The 22653-nt window shown below is 34.9% G+C and overlaps 1 protein-coding gene across 8 annotated transcripts in view; it reads left to right on the forward strand.

Moving 5' to 3' along the window:
* The window catches only part of ZZZ3 (zinc finger ZZ-type containing 3), a 121233-nt gene that overhangs the window by 53366 nt on the left and 45214 nt on the right, over positions 1 to 22653 (forward strand). For 7 of the 8 annotated variants that reach the window (XM_070467891.1, XM_070467890.1, XM_070467889.1 and 4 more), the window contains one exon: positions 528 to 2083. The exons of the other annotated variant lie outside the window; for it this stretch is intronic. In XM_070467891.1, coding sequence (XP_070323992.1) covers positions 579 to 2083 — 1505 coding nt within the window. In that variant the 5' untranslated portion in view covers positions 528 to 578. The remainder of the gene's footprint in view (positions 1 to 527; positions 2084 to 22653) is intronic. 8 annotated transcript variants of the gene reach the window in all.

Below are 22653 nucleotides of genomic sequence, written 5' to 3' on the forward strand. Positions count from 1 at the left end.
ACACAGCGAAAAAGGTTAAGAGCATGGAATCTAGAGCCCTGCCTGCAGTTTACTAGATGCATGGTTTTTGACATATTACTTAAACTGTATGTGCTTCAGTCTCCTCATATATGAAGTAGGAGTGGTAATAAATACTTTCTCTTTCTTTCTTTCTTTCTTTGGCTCCACCAGGTTTTAGTTGCATGTGGGATCTAGTTCCCTGACCAGGGATTGAACCTGGGCCCCCTGCTTTGGGAGTGCAGAGTCTTAGCCCCTGGACCACCAGGGAAGTCTCAATAAGTACTTATTCTAATTGCTGTTAGACTTAAGTGAGTTAACCTATTTAAAGCATAGAGATCCCTGAAACATATTACATGCCTTATAATTGTTAGCTATTATTAACACTTTTGGAAATGTTAATAAAATAAATTATATCACATTATTTATTAATATTGGCTATACCTGGATTAAAAAGTTATAGTTTTATACTTTTGTTTTAGGATATTAACTATTACCTTTTTCTCATTATTTTGTTTACGTTTTTGAAGGTTTCCCAATGAGTGGATCATGATGACCGTATTGTAGGGACTTGCCATAGTATGGCTGCTTCCCGATCTACTCGTGTTACAAGATCAACAGTGGGGTTAAACGGCTTGGATGAATCTTTTTGTGGTAGAACTTTAAGGAATCGTAGCATTGCTCATCCTGAAGAAATCTCTTCTCACTCTCAAGTACGATCAAGATCACCAAAGAAGAGACCAGAGCCTGTGCAAATTCAGAAAGGAAATAATAATGGAAGAACTACTGATATAAAACAGCAGAGTACTCGAGAGTCATGGGTAAGCCCTAGGAAAAGAGGACTTCTTTCTTCAGAAAAAGATAACATAGAAAGGCAGGCTGTAGAAAATTGTGAGAGAAGGCAAACAGAACCTGTTTCACCAGTTTTAAAAAGAATTAAGCGTTGTCTTAGATCTGAAGCACCAAACAGTTCAGAAGAAGATTCACCTATAAAATCAGACAAGGAGTCAGTAGAACAGAGGAGTACAGTAGTGGACAATGATGCAGATTTTCAAGGGACTAAACGAGCTTGTCGATGTCTTATACTGGATGATTGTGAGAAAAGGGAAATTAAAAAGGTGAATGTAAGTGAGGAAGGGCCACTTGATTCTACAGTAGTTGAAGAAATCACAGGCTATTTGGCTGTCAATGGTGTTGATGACAGTGATTCAGCTGTTATAAACTGTGATGACTGTCAGCCTGATGGGAACACTAAACAAAATAGCACTGGTTCCTATGTGTTGCAGGAGAAATCAGTAGCTGAAAATGGGGATTCGGATACCCACGCTTCAGTGTTCCTTGATAGTAGGAAGGAAGACGGTTATATAAACCATAACGTGCCTTGCACAGATTCAGAAGTGCAGGTCAAGTTGGAGGACCACAAAGTAGTAACTGCCTGCCTGCCTGTGGAACATGTTAATCAGCTGACTACTGAGCCAGCTACAGGCCCCTTTTCTGAAATTCATTCATCTTTAAGGGATTCTGAGGAGGAAGTAGATGTGGTGGGAGATAGCAGTGCCTCAAAGGAGCAGTGTAATGAGAGCACCAATAATGCCCTGGACACAAGTCTTGAGAGTATGCCAGTCTCCGGAGAACCAGAACCATCTTCTGTTCTAGACTGTGTTTCGACTCAAATGATGTCTTTATCAGAACCTCAAGAACATCGGTATACTCTGAGAACTTCACCACGAAGGGCAGCCCCTACCAGAGGTAGTCCCACTAAAAACAATTCTCCTTGCAGAGAAAATGGACAATTTGAGGAGAATAATCTCAATCCCAGTGAAACAAATGCAACTGTTAGTGATAATATAAGTGAGGCTCTCACAAATCCTGGTGAAGTTTCTCACAGTGAAAAAGGCATATGTTGTGACTCTGAAAATTATGGGAGTGAAGGACTAAGTAAGCCATCCTCAGAGGCAAGACTCAATATTGGACATTTGCCATCTGCCAAAGAGAGTGCCAATCCGCACATTACAGAAGAGGAAGATGATGATCCTGATGTTTATTACTTTGAATCAGATCATGTGGCACTGAAACACAACAAAGAGTATGTGTAAATATGGTAACCATGAATTCTGCTTTGTTTATTATTCCCTAAGTTTTCAGTATCTATTCATAAATGTCTGTAGCATTTTTATTATAGCTAAAATTAATGCTTTTAACTGAAATTTTGGGTTTCACACAATTATATTCCCAACTCTTAAAAAAATCTTCAAAAAAAAAGAGAGACTAAAATCCAGCTTTATTAGTCTTCTCAATGGTGATGTGATTTTCTAGTTTTGAGATTTCACACATCTTAGTTAGACATGTGGAAACATGGTTGATAGTGTTTTACTTTTTAATAAGTTTTTTTATCATTTGAGTTAATTTATAAAATGGAAACCTCTTTAGTTATCCCAGTACACTTTGATTTATAGTTATAGAGCATTATGAATTGTATATGCCTTCCATATAATGTAGAATGATGAATGAGTACATAGACATCATCCAAATAAGGGGAATCTGTCAGGCTACAAATCTACATTTGTCTTAGTTACTTACAATTTCCAGTTAAAACTTTTGATTTAAAAAATGTGCTTTATGCATCATCATTGACTTTTGTGGTGTAGAGAAGTATTACTGTTAGTACTGTGACAGCCAGTTGTATCTTGTAATTGGCTTATTAGCAAGAGTCAGTCTACTCTATAGTTTACATAAAGCTTTTGAGAAAGATTTTTCCTAATTCTAAATTATAGGGAGACTATCTTAAAATACTGTTTGTTCTCAACTTTGTCATAAAGGTACTTTTTAAAATGAAGAATTCACTCTCCAGATTTATCACAGTTTTGCTTAGATTTTCTATACAGTATTCTGGGCAGTCACACAAAAGGAATTGGAGCTAACTTTGTCTAAATCAGGAAAGGAATAGTTAACAAAAGTGCTTATCATAAATATGATCAGCAGCAGTAAAAGACAAACTTAAATATGAGTTAAATCAGTTTACTTCTCCAGAATAGTCTTTTGAATTATTATCACAACCAGATTATCTAGACTGTGTAAAAGTACTTATTTGAGGAACCTTTTTAATATTTTTGTTCTGACAGTTGTCAGAGTCTGCTATATATTGAATCAAAGTATCAAATCCTGCTTGTATAGTATAATAATCTTTTACCATGCCTTGTAAATAGTTCAGATTTGTATTTGATAACATGGTAGTCTTTTAGCATAGATCTCTTTTCTGAAAATTTCTTTATGTTTTCTTTATAAATAGCATTTTAATATTGTGTTTAATAGATCATTTTGTCTGAGCATTTTACTTATTGTATGGAACTATTAGCATTTTCATGTATTTGAAATGTTTGAAGTCCATTGTGAGGTGAAAAAACAATTCATTAAGTGAAGTTTTTTTTCAATTTGAGGTGAGTTGAGTTCTTGCCATTAGTACACATGTATCAGTTTTCAAAAATAGAGTTGTTTTTCTGCAGTCACTAGGAAACAGAGTATATGTCTTGTGGAAATACCAAGAACTCAGGAAGTATGCATATTTTCAAAATGATACCTATTAATTCTATTTCTTGCTTTTTATTGTGTCTTTGCTAAAAAAGTTACTCTCTTATAAGGCTTAGCTGCTTATTAAGATGGAAAGTATTTTCCCATTGAAACATTGTTACTTTTTTGGTACATGCTCTTCTAGTGATTCTGAAGAATGATGTTCCTATAAAAACAATTCTCTAAAGATAGTGGCCATAATATTTGAAGAGTGAGGTGCATACTCTTAAACCTGTGAAAATGAGAGCAATACAGTTTCATGGGTTGCTTAAGATAGAGAGTCCTTTGGGATTTGGAGGATAGTTGCTTTATTAGGACAGTGTTTTCAAGTTAGATTAGTGCCTTGTTGGATGATTTTGGGCAAAAGAAATCATTCCTTCTAGCTTTTTTGCCTTTTCCAGATCTTTTGAAAATAGCACCTCTTGACACTTTATTTTTAACTCTTTTCCCCCAAAGGAAGCAAATCAGGAGAAGTGAGAATGGAGAGGGAGCATCTAGATTAGCATCTTGGTTAAAGATAATCTAAGGAAAATTGGGAGGTGATGCTTGATCATATCATATGTAATTTCTTTCATTAAAATCCCTATTCCTGTGCTTTTTATCTAGAATCAAGAAATGGTTAGATTAAATATTTTGGTTTTGACTCTTTTTACCCAAATTGTCATTGTTAAAAATAGCATCACGATACCTGTCAAATACTTTCAGTTCTCAAGTAAATTTCTGGCAGTTGGAAAATGTTGTTTAAAGATACTTTGGGGAAAGAAAAAAAAAGACACTGGGGATAGATGGATTACTGTCCTCCTGCACATGCAGACTCCACTGGTAGGGAGTGAGTACTTCCTGATAGCCATTTTCAAAAATATATTATGAATAGAAGACATTGAGTGTGATCTAGTTCTTTCTCTGGAGCCAGGAGGCCATAACTCTTTATTTATTCAAGTTGCAGTTTTCTGAATTAACATTAATTAATTAACAAACTTCTAGCATTCATTCTATAATTTATCTTGTTTGCAAGGGTATCACATATAGGGTCATTAGTCACTTGTAAATGTTTGAAAAGGTATTGTATGTCTAAGTCCTAGACTTAGACCCTCTTCATGGCAATTGGGCCATAAATGCAGATGTTTTAGGTGCTTGCCCTGTTTCCTCCCTAGATGCCATCCCTCTTCTCCAGCACTTAAGCCCATAAGTGCTTTTATATATTTATTTTTTCAAATGATGAACTCCACTGTGAGCAAGAGACTAAAGAGTATTTTCTTCTCTGGCATGTGTACGCCTTAAAGATTAGGGGATAGAAGATCAAAAAGAAATGTTACTTTACCTCAAGACACTCTCACTTCAAGGTTGATAGAGTCTGGTGGCAGATAATACCTAATGATCCTCTTTTTGGCCAAAAGAACTAGACTGAGATCACGTGCTTACCTGTGGATTGCTCTTTTGGGTAATTGGTCTTTTGCTGATTTTGAATCAGAAGCACTGAAACTGACATCCAAATTTTGAAATTCTGGTCCTATAGAGAGTAGATACATAAGATTTTAGGTCCTGGCATTTATTTTTTAAGCTTTTTATTTTATATTGGAGTATAGTGATTAACAATGTTGTGATAGTTTCAAATGGTCCTGAGCTTTAATGTTCAGAGCTTTCCTTCCAATTCACTGGAAAATAAATTTTCAAATGAAAATGTGATTTTGGTCAGTTTCCTCTCAATTCTCATTGTATCAATACAAGAATACTTAAGTAAAATTGTATTTGAAGGGCCTTGGTTAGCTTCGTGTATGCTTTTATGAACAGATAGAAGGTGAAAGATCAGATTTAGGGTTTCTAGATTTTTGAGGTCTTAGAAAAGATTTAGCTTACTGATAATATTGCTAATATTTATTTTTAAGTTTCTAGATAATTAAAGTGTAAGAGTAAAACAGTTTTTGCTCTTCTAAGTATTGCTCATGTAGTCTTCAGGTCAGAATCTTATTTTTAAATTATATTAATATTATAAGAATTACAGTTTCAAACTTGCTTCTCTAAAAACATTAATGTACTAAATAATTATGATATGTCCTTCTGTTGCACAGTGCTTATAAAGAGTCAATTGATATTTCATCAGTTTCAGAAGCTACACAGGAAAATTCTCATGAGTTCTTCAGATTCACTACTTTCTTTGACATTACTTTTGTTGTTTGTCAAAGTAATTTCTCTTGAAGGGCCAGAAAACTCCCAAGAATAAGGATGGATTTTGCTTAGAAAGCACTAGAGTTGTCATCCTGCCCTGCATAAAATAATTTTACATTTGTATTGTGTTTCATATTTTGTAAAGTAATTCCATCTAGTTTCTCATTTGACAGCCACAACTTGGAAGTAGACAGCATAGGTGGCAGTATACAGTCTCTATTTCCTAACTTATAGTTAAAGTTTTTAGGTTATTTATTTAAAGTATGATGAATTCTAGGGAGAAAAGAGGTTAGAACTTCAGTCTTTTGACAGCCTGAACTACAGATGGTTTCCTCATCTAATAAAGATTTATCCCATGGACTTTGGGGGTTTCTAGGTTGAGAATACTCGTGGAACAGATCTGGGATACTCAGTTTTCAGAATTGTTAGCCTAAATTTAAGCTCCATAATTATAGTCATAATTATTTGGTTTTACTTATCAGAGAATCAGCTTTATAGGTAAGTAACCTGTTCATTGAATGAAATGCTTTCATGTTTGTTGTTTTGAAGAACATTTTGTTAGTGTGTTTGTGAAGGAAAGCTGCCAGCTACTGGGGAAATAAAAGTACGGCTGCAACTTGATTGATTTTACATAGAGGATTTGGATAATTTGCAAAAATTAACTTGTGGAGGGTGGTTTAGAGTGCAATTAAGTGTAAGTCAAAAGTTACGAGGGAAAACTCGTGGGAAAAGGCTATGAACTATAAGAGCCAAAATGGGACAATAGTTTGACACAAAGATTGATGGGAGAAGGGAGATAACTGTCCTAAGTATAAATTATTTCTGTTGTAAGTGGAGTAAGCCATTGACTAGCCAAATACTTTGTGAATTCTTTGTCTTTTCCTTTGAAACATCTTTTATTTCAACTAATGTCAGTGGTATCTAAAAGTAATTACCTGCCTATAATTCAGGTATATTTGTACTCAAATATTATTTAATCTGTTTTTGATTTAGGGTCATCTTTGCTGACAGAGGTTATGTGTTAATACTTTTTCTGGCATCACTGCCAGAATAGGTCTGTTTTCACTTAGGTTAAATGATTTGGGCTTCTTTGCTTTTTAATGTTTTTATAACATGGCTTCTTTTCATTGTTCTAATTTCTCTGACTTCTTACGCTTTTCTTCTTTTTTAAATTTTTGTTGACTTTCATTAATCACTTGTGTTGCGATGGTACTTTCCTTTGGTAGCTCAGCTTTCCATTCATTTTGGCTGTTTTTAGCTTTCTTTAAATTTGGAAATAAGAATAACCAAGCTTATCAGAATTGTCTCATGATTGTTAACAGAGAGACTAAGCAGTTTCTTTTTGAATGAGTAAATAATTATTAGTTAATTTTTTTAAAAATTGTGTATTTTCTTGTTTGCTTCTTCTGATTTGGAGGCTGTGTCCTATGTAGGTTACCAGGTATCTAAAATTTGAATAAATAATAGTTATTTCTTTGTATATGACAGTAGTCAATAGTAATGAAATCTATCTAAAGTAATTATCATTTATTTTAGACTAATTGAATCTTAGCTTTTAGTTGCAGGAGCTTTATTTTTGTAATTTTTATAGTAGACTGAAGATGTATTTTTACATATTAGTAGCCTATACCATGTATACTGTATCTGTGATTTGTCATCAGGTATTATAACGTATAGTAATAAGTGGGAAGATCTGTTTTGTGACCTTTCTATTTCTCCTCCACACTCCTCCCTCTTTCTTTTTTTAAAAAAATTAATTTATTTTTTAATTGAAGGATAATTGCTTTACAGAATTTTGTTGTTTTCTGTCAAACATCAATACCTCCTTCTTTCATTAGTGGAATGTATCTACCACATTTCTTTTTCATTATGACGGAAAGCTGCTTCTACTTGTCTCTTTAATTTCTGATTTTAATGAGAGGAAATTTGTCAGGTGGGTAGAGGAGATTGAATAATTTGTTCATGGTTCTCTCAGTAGACAGAATTCTCTATAGTGTGTCATGATTTTATTTTCATATGTCTAGTAATATTTATTTTCATGTGTCTAGTAATATTGTATTGTTGTTGAGGGTCTGGATTTTGTTTTCTTCCTTTAAAAAGTATTGAAATTTGATCTGACAGGCAGTTAGTTTTCTTGATGATAAGACTGATGTTAATAGGCTTATATGCTTTTAGCTCTGTTAGGGGGAAGTTCAGGGTAACCTATGCTCAAGATCAAGTTTAGCCTCACTTCTATGTTACGGCCTTCCAGGTGTCTCGTTTAAAAAAGGTCTTTCCTCTGGCTAGTTGAAACCCTAACTGACTCTAGCCTTGTGAAAACATTGGTAGTTACTCTTTGCTTGGTCCTATGGAATATCATATTTTATATGAGCAGCTTTATGTTCAGCCAAAGACTCTTGGTTTCTATGTTGCATCTTTTTCTGTTTTGTTTCTTCTTTGGTACTCTGTCCCACAAATTCCAGCCGTCTTAGTTTGCCAAAACTGTATTTTCTTATCTTTTTGCTCATCAAGATCCCTTCTTGTTCCATGATGCCTCCATGTAGAAAGTGAGTGTAATGCTAGGGCTTTAAATTAGCTCATTTGTTTGCCTTCTCTCACAGGTTGTGATTCTGCACTGCCTATTGCCCATTGTCTAATTATTTCTGTTTTCTCCAGTTTTCTAGTTATGTATAACAGAAGGGTATTCAATGTTAGCTACTCTGTCCTGAAAGTCTCTGATTTAATTTTAATATGTATTAGGTCCTTCCCTAGTGGCTCAGATGGTAAAGAATCCGCATGCAGTGCAGAAGACCTGGGTTCGATCCCTGGGTTGAGAAGATCCCCTGGAGAAGGAAATGGCAACCTACTCCAGTATTCTTGCCAGGAGAATTCCATGGACAGAGGAGCCTGGAGGGCTACAGTCCATGGGTTTGCAAAAGAGTCAGACATGACTGAACAACTAAGCAGAGCACAGCACATGCATTAGATATCTTTTCTTCTTACGACCTTCACCCCAAGCCTACAGTTTGACCATTTAGAAATTAAAAATTTATTTATGTGTTTATTTGGCAACATTGGATCTTAGTTGTGGCACACAGGATCTTCTGACACGTGGGCTTAGTTGCCCTGTGGCATGTGGGATCTTAGTTCTCTGACCAGGGATCAAACCCATGTCTCCTGCATTGCAAGGCAGATTCTTAACCACTGGACAAGTCCCTGAAAGTTATTTTTTGTTTATGCTCCTTTGACAGTGAGGGCTAGTTTTTAGCTATATGATTAATTAGTTTAAGCAACTTTTTCTAAGAAGCTTATATGAGAGAAATTGGAATAATAACAGTTTGAAGAAAGAAGGTAAAAGAAACTTGACAATGTTTTAGTTGTGTTGATGAGGAGGTGTTATGGTTGAAGCAGAAGTAAAGAAGTGTGTTTCTGGTTCAGATACAGCTCAGGAGAATGGGTAGAAGAGAAAGTGACATCCAAGAACATGTGAAACATTGTTTACTAGGTTTAGAATGGTAACTGTAAATAAGGAATAATGTAATATATCTGGATTTTAGCTAACTATTTTTCTTAGACATTTCAGATTTTTTTGCTGGACCAAACTTTTTGTATTATATTTTCAGAAAACCAGGGCTTCCCTGGTGGCTCAGACATTTAAAGAATCTACCTGCAATTCGGAAGACTAGGGTTTGATCCCTGGGTCGGGAAGATCCCTTGGAGAAGGCAATGGCAACTCACTCCAGTATTCTTGCCTGAGAAATCCCATGGACAGAGGAGCCTGGAGGGCTACAGTCCATGGGGTCTCAAAGAGTTGGACATGACTGAGCAACTAATACTTACTTTCAGAAAACCAGGGTGCCCTTTTTATGATGATCAATTTCATCCAGTTTCTGTATATTTTTTTTCTGAAATAAAATTAAATGTAGAATATTTTTCAGAAATCTGTTTTTTGTGGTACTGTAATTTTTATCGTTTAAGTTGAAAAACTTTTGACTCAACTCTTTTTTTCTTTGCTACTTTTCACTTGTCTCATGTTATCCTTCCTCTTAATTTTTAAGAGTATTTTGATCATATTTTAAATAATAAGTCTCAGAATGTTTAAGAGCATAAATTATTTTGCTATGTTTTAACTTTAATTAGGGGGAAAGAGTCATCCTGGTAGCTTATTGGCAATGAGGGTAGGAAGTATGAGTGAAAAAAGATTGAAATCAGAACCTAAAGTATCTTCTTAATAAACTTCAAAACATAAATGAATGTGAAGAGTCAGGTTAAAGTCAGCAAATATAATATTTTCTGTCATAACTAGAGTTCTTTTGTAAAGCTACCAGACAGGTGATATTTGTATTTTTATTATTTATTATTTATTATTTTTTATTATTTTTGACTGTGCTTCATAGCATGTGAGATCTGGAAACATGGAGTCTTAACCACGTGACTGACAGGGAATTCCAAATGTTTGTGTTTTAAAAATGTTAAGTCATTTAAGTTTAAAATCTCAGTATTTAAAGCTTTTTTTATTTGTAAATTATTTGGAGAGATTAAATTCAATCTGAGGAGTGCTCCAATCCCCTTCCATTACCATTTTAAACTGGTAGTATGGAACTGGGTAAATGTCTTTAACTTCTATAGTAGTCAGTTTTCTCATCTGTAAAATTGACATGATTTGATTTCTGTAGTTCTATTGTTTCACATATGTCTGTCATATATGTGTATACATAGGTGTGTATGTATATATACATATATACATATATATATATATATATATATGATTTTGAATTCTCTTTTTCTGCCTTTCCCCTTACTTTTGGCCCTGCTCAGGCTTTAGTTGTTTACTTTCTTCTTTAGCATGCTCTCTCTGAGCATTCTCATTGCTGTGAAATTACCATTTATATATTGATAGATTTCCAAATTTGTATCTCTAGTCAGATTATTCTTGAACTTTGGACCATTTATAAGATACCATTTGCATTTTTCACAATAACTCAGTGGGACATGTCTGAAGTTGAATTTAACCATTGCTTCCTCCACACATACTCAATGTTCAACACCATCTTTTTACTTAGTTGGTAGGGTCTTTCATTTAGTATGGAAAATATACTCACATTTTTCTTCAATTATTCTTCACCATACTTTTCTCTCCCACCAGTGTGGAGTCAGTTTTATTTCTTTGTTATTAATGGTCACTTCTTAAATGAACGTCACTGTCTTCTTTGCCTAATGCCTGCTCTACTTCACTGTTATTTCCATTTTCCTGGTTACCTTCTTTGCTCTGTCTGCAAAGGGAGAAGGTTGTCTCAGTTTTAGATATCATATTCTCTGTGAAATCTTTCCTATCTTCCCATGACTGATTAATTACTCCTTGTGAACCCTCTCATAGGAAGTTATTTCCTGTAAACATGTACCATACAGTAAACCTTATGCTCTTTGCGGGATCCATGGTTTTCTTGTTGGTTGAGGTATCATTGAAATTTCAAGGCTATCCAGTTTGAAAATGTCAGAGAAAAATTTGGCATGCTTTTCATACAAATTTTTTTATACCATTAATTTGACTTTGAAGATTCTGAATTTATGAAGTTAATACTAGTGATTTCCCTGTTTTTACTTAAATCTAAACTTTAAATTTTCAAAAGAAAAAATGAATAACCTACATAAAAATCATTCACATAGTTCACTAAACTTAGGAATTGGGCAAAGATAATGGCAGGTTGTGGGGAGCTAAAGGGTGTGTCTCATGATCAGGAATGGTTGACCAAAGTGCTTGGTTAAAATAATGTTTCTGCATGGCCATGTAAAAGTAAGCTCAGTTTTTAACACCAGACCGAAAGATAGGAAGTCATTGTATTATAAAACAGACTTACAAGTTTGGTATGATCAGAATGTTTTATATGGCTTCAGATGTATTTTTACAATCTTTAGAGTTTTGCCAGTAGGCTTTAAAAAGCATATGGAATGATGAGAATTTGGTTGGTGTTGTCTATTGAATTGAATGACTTGAAAGAAAATGTGTGTCCTGGTCTATGTGTTTCTGTCTTATTATTTGAAGATATTTATCAGAGGGTATTACCCAACTTTCTCTGTACAAACTAATAATTTTGAGTGGATACTAGAAATAAATATGACAAGACATATCCTTGCCTTTGATATATTATATCAGATATCTTAAAAGATAGGCGGTTTCCTTATATTTGAGGTGTGTTGCCTGTTAAGAACTTGAAATTCTGGCTTGTCTCAGTTATTTGAAATTTCAGTGTATTTGCAATTCCAGAATAGAATTAGAACTTTTTAGATGGTTATAGTGGATTATTTCTTAGAATGGGTAATTTCCTAGGCTATTGAGGAACTTTTATAATATTGACCACAATACAACTGCATTCAGCTGCCTATTTAAGAGGGAAAACTCAAGATTTCTTTGGATTTAGGAAAACAGATACTAAGAACAAGCTGAAATATCTTCAAGTTTACTACCACAAGAAACCTGGAGCCTTTAGAGAGGGGGAAAAAACATTATTTGGAAGGTTATAAAATTATGAATTAAAAAGAATGACACATTCTTTTTAAAATGTCCTGTGAAAGCCTTTGTATGGTTCTTCAAAAGGTATTCAATTTGATACAAGTTGAATCAAAGTATTGAATACTTTGAGTTTAATAATTTGAATACAAAGTATTAAAGTCCATAATTAATAAGAAACCTCTAAGTTATTTAAAACTACGGAGGAAAATAAAGTCAAGGTAGTCAGAGCCTGTTTTATTAAAACCTTGTTGGCTTCAGGAATCAGAAATCCATTCAAAGTATGTCAAATAAAAAATAATTTATTTTGAATAAATAGTAGACAGTCTTATGAATATCCAGGGTGAGAACATAAAGTCTAACCATGCCTCATGGGATTGTAACTGTCAATATTCAGTATTATACTCTCTTACCTCTACTTCTCTTTGTGCAGTACAGACTGTGGGTTTTTCTCTTTATGAATGATTTTTTTTGGCATACAATATTGTCTTCTTTCTCCCATAATTTTATTTTGCAAATGCAGTGACTTCTCACTGTGTTTGTCCTGGTCCCCACACTATAAGATCTTTCTTCTGCAGAGCTGCTTCTTAACATTCTCTAAAGAGAAACTGGTTATTGACTCTTCAGTAGATGGACTCTGCTGAGTCAGGTTTCTGTCCCTGGCAAAATTCTCAGTGGTCAGGGGTGGAATTACTGTGGAGGGTTGTGGTGGAGCTGGAGGCAGTCTATGCTGGCATTTTATTTGTGCAAGGATATGTTTTAGAAAAGAGGTTGGTGGGCTATATAGGCGGTCAAAACATCATGCTCATTATAGACCATTTGGTGTTTGGGGACAAATTGTATTCTTGATTAGTTAGGTACCTATAAAATGGGTTATGGGAACCCTCCTACATTGCTAGTGGGAATGTAGAATAAAACGATGCACTGCTGTAGCAGTCTTTGTGGCAGTTCGTTGATATATTAAACATAAAATTACCATATGATCCAGCAGTTCTATTTTTAAATACATACTGAAAAGAATTCTTAAGAACAGGTGTTCAAATAAAAAACTTACACAGATGTTCATGACAGCACTCTTCACTGTAGGAAGAAGGTAGATAAAACTCAGATGTCCATAAAGTGATGAATGGATAAAAAAATTAGTTTTATCAAGACAATAAAATACTTAACTGCTCATCCGTAAAAAGGATTGAAGTACTTTTATGTATTACAACATGGATGAATTTCGGAAACATTAGTCTGAGTGAAAGAAGCCAGACACAACAGATCACATATTGTATGATTTTATTTATGTGAAATATCTACAATAAGTAAATTCATAGGGATAAAAAGCAGGTTAATGGTTGTTAGCAGCTGATGATTGCACAACATTGTGAATGTACTAAATGTTGCTTGATTGTATGATTTTAAATGGTTAAAATGTGAATCTTTATTATGTGAATTTTAACACAGTAAAAAAGAATGCCAAAAAATAAAGTGTGGATGAGGTATATGCATACCAGAGGATGCTTGAGATAATCTCTTGGGAGATAGGAAGAAAATGCTATTTATAATGGTTCCCCCCCACCCAGGGTTCTTTGTGTTTATATAGGAAGTATGGTGAAACATATAATTTATAAGTAATTCTACATATATTGGAAGCATGTGCCCACTTTTTATTTTATTTTTACCAGGAGAGATGCTTGGTACAAAAAATATGAAAATCATTGTTTTTAACAAGGAAAAGTCAATTATTAGTTGTTAATTGTTTTTACTTAATGGGGGATTAAAAATTTTTTTTTTATTGAAGAATAATTGCCTTACAGAATTTTGTTGTTTTCTATCAAACCTCAACATGAATCAACCATAGGTATACATATATCCCCTCCCTTTTGAACCTCTCTCCCATCTCCTGCCCCATCCCACCCCTCTGGATTGATTGGGGGATTTAAAAAAAAAAAATTAGATTCTCTTTTTAAATCAGGGTTATAGAATCCTAATATATGTTTAGAGAAACTATTCCCCTCAGCTGACATTCACTTTACAGTGAAAACAAATTGGGTTACTTTTAGCCAAATTGTGGTGATCCGTTACAATTAGACTGACATTTTTATTACTATCATTCTTAAGAAGAACATCAAAAAGTGTCTTAGGAATTGGAGTGGGTTGCTGTTTCCTTCTCCAGAGGATCTTCCCAATCCAGGGGTTGAACCCGGGTTTCCTGCATTGTGGGCAGAAGCTTTACCTTCTGAGCCACCAGGGATGTCCTTCTTAAGAATGAGAGACTTGTAAATTTTCCTCATACAGGGAAACTGAAGCCAATAGTGTTAATGATAGTAAGCTGGGTGTTTAGAGAAAAATCAGCAATTTGGGGGAGAGGAATTTCTTCAAAGGCAGGAATAAGAAGCATGCCTGGCCAATTAATGAGAATTCTTTAAGAGAAAACTGTTAGTAAGGTAAATAGAACTCAGGAATGTATAATGGATGTAGACATTAAAAACCTTTGAGAGGGCTTCATTTTGCAGTTATTTCCTTTTTAATATGTAATTAAAAATATTAATTTGAAGAGGCATTTGACGTACAGGAATTATGCAATGGTTATATTAGGTAATGTGACCATAAGGTAGTACTGGTAGTGATTTGCTGAGTCTTATGAAAAAAGTAAAAACAAATGGAATATCTTTTACTTTATATGTGTATCAGTGCCTCACTTTACTGGACTCAATCATCAGGTGGAAAATGTTTTTGGAGTTCAGCTTTTATAAGAGCTTACAGAGTATCCTCAGTGGGAATTATTTTTGAAGGATATTTAATTTTTACTTGGTTTCTTAATCAAGTTTGGTATAGAAATACCACATGGAGAAATAAATGTTCTTTGTGTCTGAAATGAAATTATAAGTAACTGACGTTCTTTCATTTCCTCACTAACCTGAACCTAATGTGACTTGGCTCGGAAGAATTTCAGAAAAACTATAGCCATTTTGAGTATGCTTCATTTAACACCATCTTCTTTCCTAGATTGTGAGTTTCTTTGAAGGTGGGACCAGGTTTGTTGTACATAATGTAGTTTCTCTGCAGTTATTTAATCATCACAATCTTTTCTTAAAGATTCATAATATTTTATGGAATCCACCCCCCCACTCCCCCCCAAGTTCCTGTCTCATTTTTCTAATCATAGTAAAAACTTTTGGGAAGTCATACTATTTAAAGACCATCCTCTTTCTTCATTATATTCTGTAGTTTTGCATTGTTTAATTTTGATCAACCTTTCTGACTATCTTAAGTTCATTTACTGAGATGGTGATACTGCCATTTTTTTTTTTTTTGTTAGATAGAAAGAAGGCTTCCTTGAATTATTTGGTCTGCTGATCATCAGCTGTGAAAGCAGAGAGAAGAGGGAGCAACGGGGGCTACACCGTTGTGGAGACTGATGGCTGTGGATGCCTCTAGTATTGGCGCCATGCTGTACAGTTATTCCTGCTGCCCCATTCATTAAAGCTTCTCTGAAGAATGAATGTTTTTACATTTGCTTGCTTCTATAATATTACAAGTGGATTATAACATCTATCCCCTTGGCCATGATTAGATTCTGAAGCTATGATTTATAGTTTTTTGTTTGTTTGTTTTTGTTTTTTTTTTTTTTTTTTTACATTTTGGCTACACCCCCACAGCATGTGGGATCTTAGCTCTCTGACAAGGGATTGAACCCACACCCCCTGCAGTGGAAGTGCACAGTCTTAACCACTGGACCGCCAAGGAAGTCCCTGAAGTCCCTAGTTATTGATATTAAAGTAGATAAATACAAATATTGTCAGGAATTTGGAACTAACATAAGCTAGCTAGGGACACCCTGGACTCTCCTGTTTTGTTTTGTTTTTTTCTCCTAATTTTATTACTCTTTGCTGTCAACACTGTACTCACATCTGACTTTTACATCCAGTCATCCTTGTTGTTTTTACTTCTTTGCTACTTTAAGATAAAGATACAGTATTCAGTAAATTATTTAATAAATGACTAGAGTAGATCTAAGATTCAACATGATGAGAGTCATTAGCATAATATTGCTAATCATTCATTTGATTAAACCTGGCTTTTATTTTTCTCTTGAGGGACATAAAAAATTCTTTGTTTATTATTGATATTATGACCTACTGGATAAAGAGATTTATTTTGACAATTTACAGTTGATGTAATGATAATGGTTTTAAAAGTCTGTTTTGTCCCTCACAACTTATAAATGTAAAAACCTAGACCAGAAAAGGTGAATCATATTCAAGATTACAAAAATGAGTGACAGACTTGTGACTTGTTCCATGTTTCCTGACTCTTGGGGCAGGCATTTTCTACTCTTAATTTCTTATAAAAGTTTAAAATTATTACCATCATTATTGTTTTTGGTCTGCGTAATGGTCCTGAAGGTTTGCTAGTAAAATTTTATCACCCTAATGAAGAAATATAAAATTCTCCAAAATTTTTTAAATGGACTTTATTTTTTAGTACAGTTTTAGATTTACAGAAATTTAAGAAGTACAGAAAATTCGTATGTCCTGCACTGTTTCCTCTGTTAATATCTTACAGTAGTGTATTTGTTATAATTTGATAGCTTTTTATTGAGTGCATGCTCAGTTGTGTCTGACTGTTTGCGACCCCACAGGCTGTAGCCCTCCCGGCTCCTGTGTCCGTGGGATTTTCCCAGCAAGAATACTGGAGTGGGCTGCCATTTCCTCCTCCAGGGCATCTTCCCTGACGCAGAGATTGAACCTGCGTCTCCTGTATCTCCTGAGTTGGCAGGTGGATTCTTTACCACTGAGCCACATGGGAATCTGATTAGTATACCACATTTTTTTTCAGTATTCGTGTCTCTCTTGGTTGTAGCAGTTTCTCAGACTTGTCTTGTTGATGACCTGGGCAATTTTGAAGGAGGCTGGTTAGTATTAACCTATAGTGAGTGCTTCTGTATTGTGATTTGTCTGATATTTTTTTCTCATGATTAGACTGGGGTTGTGGGTTTGGAGGAGGGGGACCAAGAAGTAAAATGCCATTTTTATCATGTCATATCAAGGAGTATAGTGTTAATGTGACTTATTACTGTTGATGTTGACCTTGATCAATTGGCTGAGGCGGTGTTTATCAGGTTTCTTCTTGTAAAGTTACTCTTCTATCCCTACTCTCCATGTTATATTGTTTGGAAAGAAATCTGCACAGCCCATGCTTAAAAAGAGGGCAGCTTATCTATGTAAATTATTTTAAATTCTTCTGTATGGGAGATTTTTTTTTTCTCTTTCATTTTTTTAATCAGTCATTTACTTGTACCAGTATGGACTCATAAATATTTATTTTTATGCCATGGAGTGTAATTTTGTAATACATCATTTTATTGTTTGACTTGTTTTAACTTTGACCATTGGGAACCTTTCTTGGCTCCTATGTCCCATTAAGGTGATGTTTTTTTGTTGTTTGTTTGATTTTTGAGCACTTTCTTACTTTATGGCACTTCAAAATACTCCATACTCAACTTGTATACTTTCAGTCCCAGTCCTAGAATCAGCCTTCTGTAAGGAACCTCGGTTCCCTTTATTGGCAAATGGTATTAGAAACCAGTATTTGGGTGCTATGAGTGCTCATTGATACTAGAGTTGCTATTGCTATTGATACTAGAGTTGCTATTGCTATTATTTTGTTGTCAGAGCAGATAGAGCATGAAAAATAATTGCGTATACTATCCTATGTATCTATATATGTATCTATAAATCTGTATGTAATCATCTTTATACCAAACTAAACATGAATTCATATTTTGACTCTGCCTTTAATTCAAAACAGGCATCTTTTGTTTTATTGAGCTTGTCAGATATTGCTGTTTTGTTTTCAGGTGCAGTGCTGTTGCATACTTCAGACTACATATAACTTTTACAAAACACTGGGAAACCAAAAAAATCTGTCTGACTGTCTTGTGATATTTACTTTATTGCAGTGGTCTGGAACTGAACCCAAAATATCTGATGTTTGCTGCTTGTATGGTACCACATGGATCATGTTAGCCACTTTCCCTTCCTTTTTTGTAAATGCCCAGCAGAGACAAACCTGACTCTCCATTTACCATTCACTTAGTTTTTCGGTTGCATTGTAGTATCAGAATTGTTAACCCGTATCTCCATGGGAAATAATCAACTAAACTGTAGTTCTTACCCGTTAAGTCCTTTTTCTTTTACAAATCATTTCCAAAATTACATTGGCCAGGACCTTAGTCTTCTACTTCCTTCAGTGAGGTTATTCAAACATTTGTGATTAGATCCTTTTGTCATATTTTGCATTCCTGACCTAAATTTTTTTTTTTTAATTTCCATATGTCAAGGCTCATCCTTTTTTTTAAGGCTCATCCTTTGTATTGTAAAGTTCTATGGCTTTTAACAAATGCATATTGTCATGTATTCACCAGTACAGTGTCATACAGAATAGTTTTATGGCCCTAAAAATCTCCTGTGCTTCACCTATTCCACCATCCTTCCCTATTGTGGAACTTCTAGGTAACTTCTAGTATTTTCTGTTTTTTTTTTTTAATTTATATTTTATTGAAGTATAGTTGAAATATTAGGTTGGTGCAAGTGTAATTATGGTTTTGGACTGTGAATTTTAAATCATAACTAGGCTCAAACACATCTTTATTAATCAAAACATTGCAGTCACCACATTTTTGCCAATGAGAAATCAGTTTGTGTATTCCTGTAGCATAAAAATCCATGCCTCAGGATTCGAAGAACTCTTGGAATGTGTTTTTCTGCCTTCTGCTGGTTGTGGAAGTGTTTTCCCTGCAAAAGTTGTTGAGATGCTTGAAGAAGTGGTAGTTGTTGGCAAGAGGTCAGGTGAATATGGCAGATAAGGCAAAACTTCGTAGCCCAGTTTGTTCAGCTTCCTAAGTGTTGGTTGTGCGACATGTGGTCAGGTGTTGTGGTGGAGAGTTGGGCCCTCTGTGTTGATCAATGCTGGCTACAGGCATTGCAGTTTTTGGTGCATCTCATCAATTTGTTGAGCATACTTCTCAGATATAATGGTTTTGCTGAGACTTAGAAAGCTGTAGTGGGTCAGACCAGCAGCAGACCACCAAACAGTGACCATGACCTTTTCTTTGGATGCAAGTTTGACTTTGGAAAGTGCTTTGGAGCTGCTTCTTGGTCCAGTCTCTGAGCTGGTATTGCTGGTTGTCATTTAAAATCCACTTTTTGTCACACATCCCTATCCTATTGAGAAATCAAAAGGACAGTTTTTTTGGTTTGTGGTTAACTCATGAGGCACTCAGTTACTGAGTTTTTTTCACCTTTCCAATTTGCTTCAAATGCTGAATAACCATAGAAAAGTTGAGGTTAAGTTCTTTGGCAACTTCTCATGTAGTTGTAAGACGATCAGGTTCGGTAATGGCTCTCAGTTGGTCATTGTCAGTTTCCAAAGGTTGGTCACTAAACTCCTCATCTTCAAAGCTCTTGGCTCCCTTGCAAAACTTTTTGAACCACCACTGCACTGTGTGTTCGTTAGCAGTTGCTGGGCCAGTGTGTTGTTGATGTTATGAGTTGTCTCTGCTGCTTTATGACCCATTTTGAGCTCAAATGAGAAAATTGTTCGAATTTGCTTTTTGTCTAACATAATTTCCCTAGTCTAAAATAAAAAATAAATACCAAGTAATGTCATTACCAAAAAAATAAAGTGAGAAATGCACATTAAAATGACATATAACATAACCACATTTATTTATAATGTATTCTAATACCAAATGGCATATTTCAACAGTGCGAAAGCCACAGTTACTTATGCACCAACCTAGTACACTGTTGTGTCAATTGCTGCTGTATAGCAAAGTGTTGACTGAATTACACACACACATATGCATTCTTTTCCATAGTTTTTTTCATTATGGTTTGTCACAGGATATTAAATATAATTCCCTGGGCTATACAGTAAGACCTTGTTATTTATCCATGCTATATATACCAGTTTGCATCTGGTAATCCAAACTCTCACTCCTACCCTTTCCTGCCTCCCTCCCACTTGGCAGCCACCAGTCTATTTGCTATGTTCCTGACTTTCTGTTTCATAGATAGGCTCATTTGTGTCATAGTTTAGATGCCACATATAAGTGATATCATATGTTATTTGTCTTTATCATTCTGAATTATTCACTTAGTACGATAATCTCTAGTTGTATCTATGTTGCTGCAAATGGCATTATTTTGGGTTTTTTAATGGTTGAGTAATATTTCATTGTATGTATACACCACATCTTTATCCATTCATCTGTTGATGGACCCTTAGGTTTTCATGTCTTGCCTCTTGTGGTTATTGCTATGAACATAAGGGGTGCATATATCTTTTGAATCTTTAGTTTTGTCTGAATATATGCCCAGGAGTGAGATTGCTGGATCATATTGTCATATTCTTTTAGTTTTCTAAAACTAAAAGGAACCTCCATGTAGTTTTCCATAGTGCCTGCACCAATTTACTTTTCCACCCACTGTGTAGGAAGGTTCCCTTTTCTCCATACCTTCTCCAATGTAGACTTTTTTTTTAACCTTTTATTTTAGATTGGAGTGTAGCTGATTAACAATGATGTGATAGTTTTAGGTAGACAGCAAAGGGACTCCGCCATATATATGCATGTATCCATGCTCTCCCAAACTCGTCTCCTGTCCACGCTGCCACATAAGATTGAGCAGAGTTCCCTATGCTATATGGTAGGTTCTCTTGGTTATCCATTTTAAATCTAGCAGTGTACATGTCATTCCCAAATTCCTTAATTATACCTTTTTAAATAATTTTCTGGTAGGGCTTGCTATGTATTTTTAGAAGGGTGTCATGCAGACTATAATCAGAGTCAGCGCTGCAGATTTAACTGCTGCTTTTGTATTTGTTCAGTTGTGGTATTTCGTCTTAAAAGCTCTTTGAAAATTTTAATATGTTAAAAATGCATTGTAACGTGTCAAGGTCCTAGATAAGTTTTTAAAATTTTAGTGTGACTTAAGTATAGAAGTAAGCCATTGAGTATATAGGCTATACCTTCTTTAGTATATCAGGAATAGCACTCGGCATGTTTATGTGGAGTCAGAAAGTGTGGCAAGAAATGGGGGAGGTCAGGAGGAAAAAGAAGGGTTCTTGGCTGGGAGTCTATTTTATTCTAATGAACAATTTTACGTCATTTCTTCCTTTTAAAAGTTTCTTTACACTATATTCTCTTGCTCATATTTGAAGAGCAATGCTATAGATGAACCACTGTGGTTCCTTAATCTCTACCCACCCATACATATACTAAGAAAAAATAATAACAGACAAGTGCTTTCCTGGTGGTCTATTGGTTAAGACTTTGAGCTCCTAATGCAGACGACATGGATTCGATCCCTGGTCAGGGAACTAGGATCCTGCATACTGCATGGGGTGGCCAAAAAATAAAAAAAAATTACAGCTTAGACGCAGGATTTAAATTTTTAAAAAGTACGCACCCCCGCCAAGCGGAAGTAGGAGGAATAGCAGTGGTGAGTAAGGAATTTTCTTTCTCTTGATTCAAATGAAATCAAGGTATTTATTGCTTTATTTAAGACCTGGTCTTCACACTTGTAAGTATAATTCAGCCAAATCAAGTGAAAACAAACATCTGTTTAAGAGAACTATCAGTTACACTCAGATTTCTTCCGAGATCTAAGCATTATTCCTGCATGCTGTTACAGGGATTGTGTAATGTAGACCAGTAAGTTAACAGCAGCTGGATGATGTCTTAATCATTTATTGATGAAGGTAAAATGTACCAACTATGACCCAAAGAAGTGATGAAAGTAAAGATTGTCAGAAACTTTAAATACTTTATATAAGGGCGCACTCTGAAAATACTGATTTTCTTGGCATGGATAATTTTCTTTTTTCCCTTAACTAAGAAAAATAAATGGTATTTCTGTTTTTAATATACAGGCTAATATTTTCTAACAAGATTATATTTTTGCCTTTAGGATTTTTTTCAATCAGAGCCATGTAGGTGAAAAATTTTCCATCTTAAAAAATATTGTGTGTGTGTATAATTTAAATAGAGAAGGGAGCTGAGCTATAAGGACAGGTATTCTTTAATTTTTTTTTTTAACCAGAAACAGCATAAGCATAAGAATGTGTCGAAGCTTAAAGGGAGTGAAGGCTAATACTTATTGTTGTTTATTCGCTGAATCCTGTCTGGCTCTTTGTGAACTCCTGGACTGTAGTCTGTGACCCTCCTGGACCTTAGCCCGCCAGGCTTCTCTCTCCAGAGCATTTCCCAGGCAAGAATACTGAAATCAGTTTCTTCTCCAGGGGAACATCAGGACCCAGGGGTCTGTCCAGTCTCCCGCATTGGTAGGCAGGTTATTTATCTCCGAGCCACCAGGGGCGCCTGAGGGCTGATACTACCAAATGCTTATTAAAAGGTTTTGAGATGCGGTAAGCCTCAGTTC

The sequence above is a fragment of the Odocoileus virginianus genome, chromosome 5 (assembly GCF_023699985.2).
Source record: "Odocoileus virginianus isolate 20LAN1187 ecotype Illinois chromosome 5, Ovbor_1.2, whole genome shotgun sequence".
Lineage (NCBI taxonomy): Eukaryota > Metazoa > Chordata > Mammalia > Artiodactyla > Cervidae > Odocoileus > Odocoileus virginianus.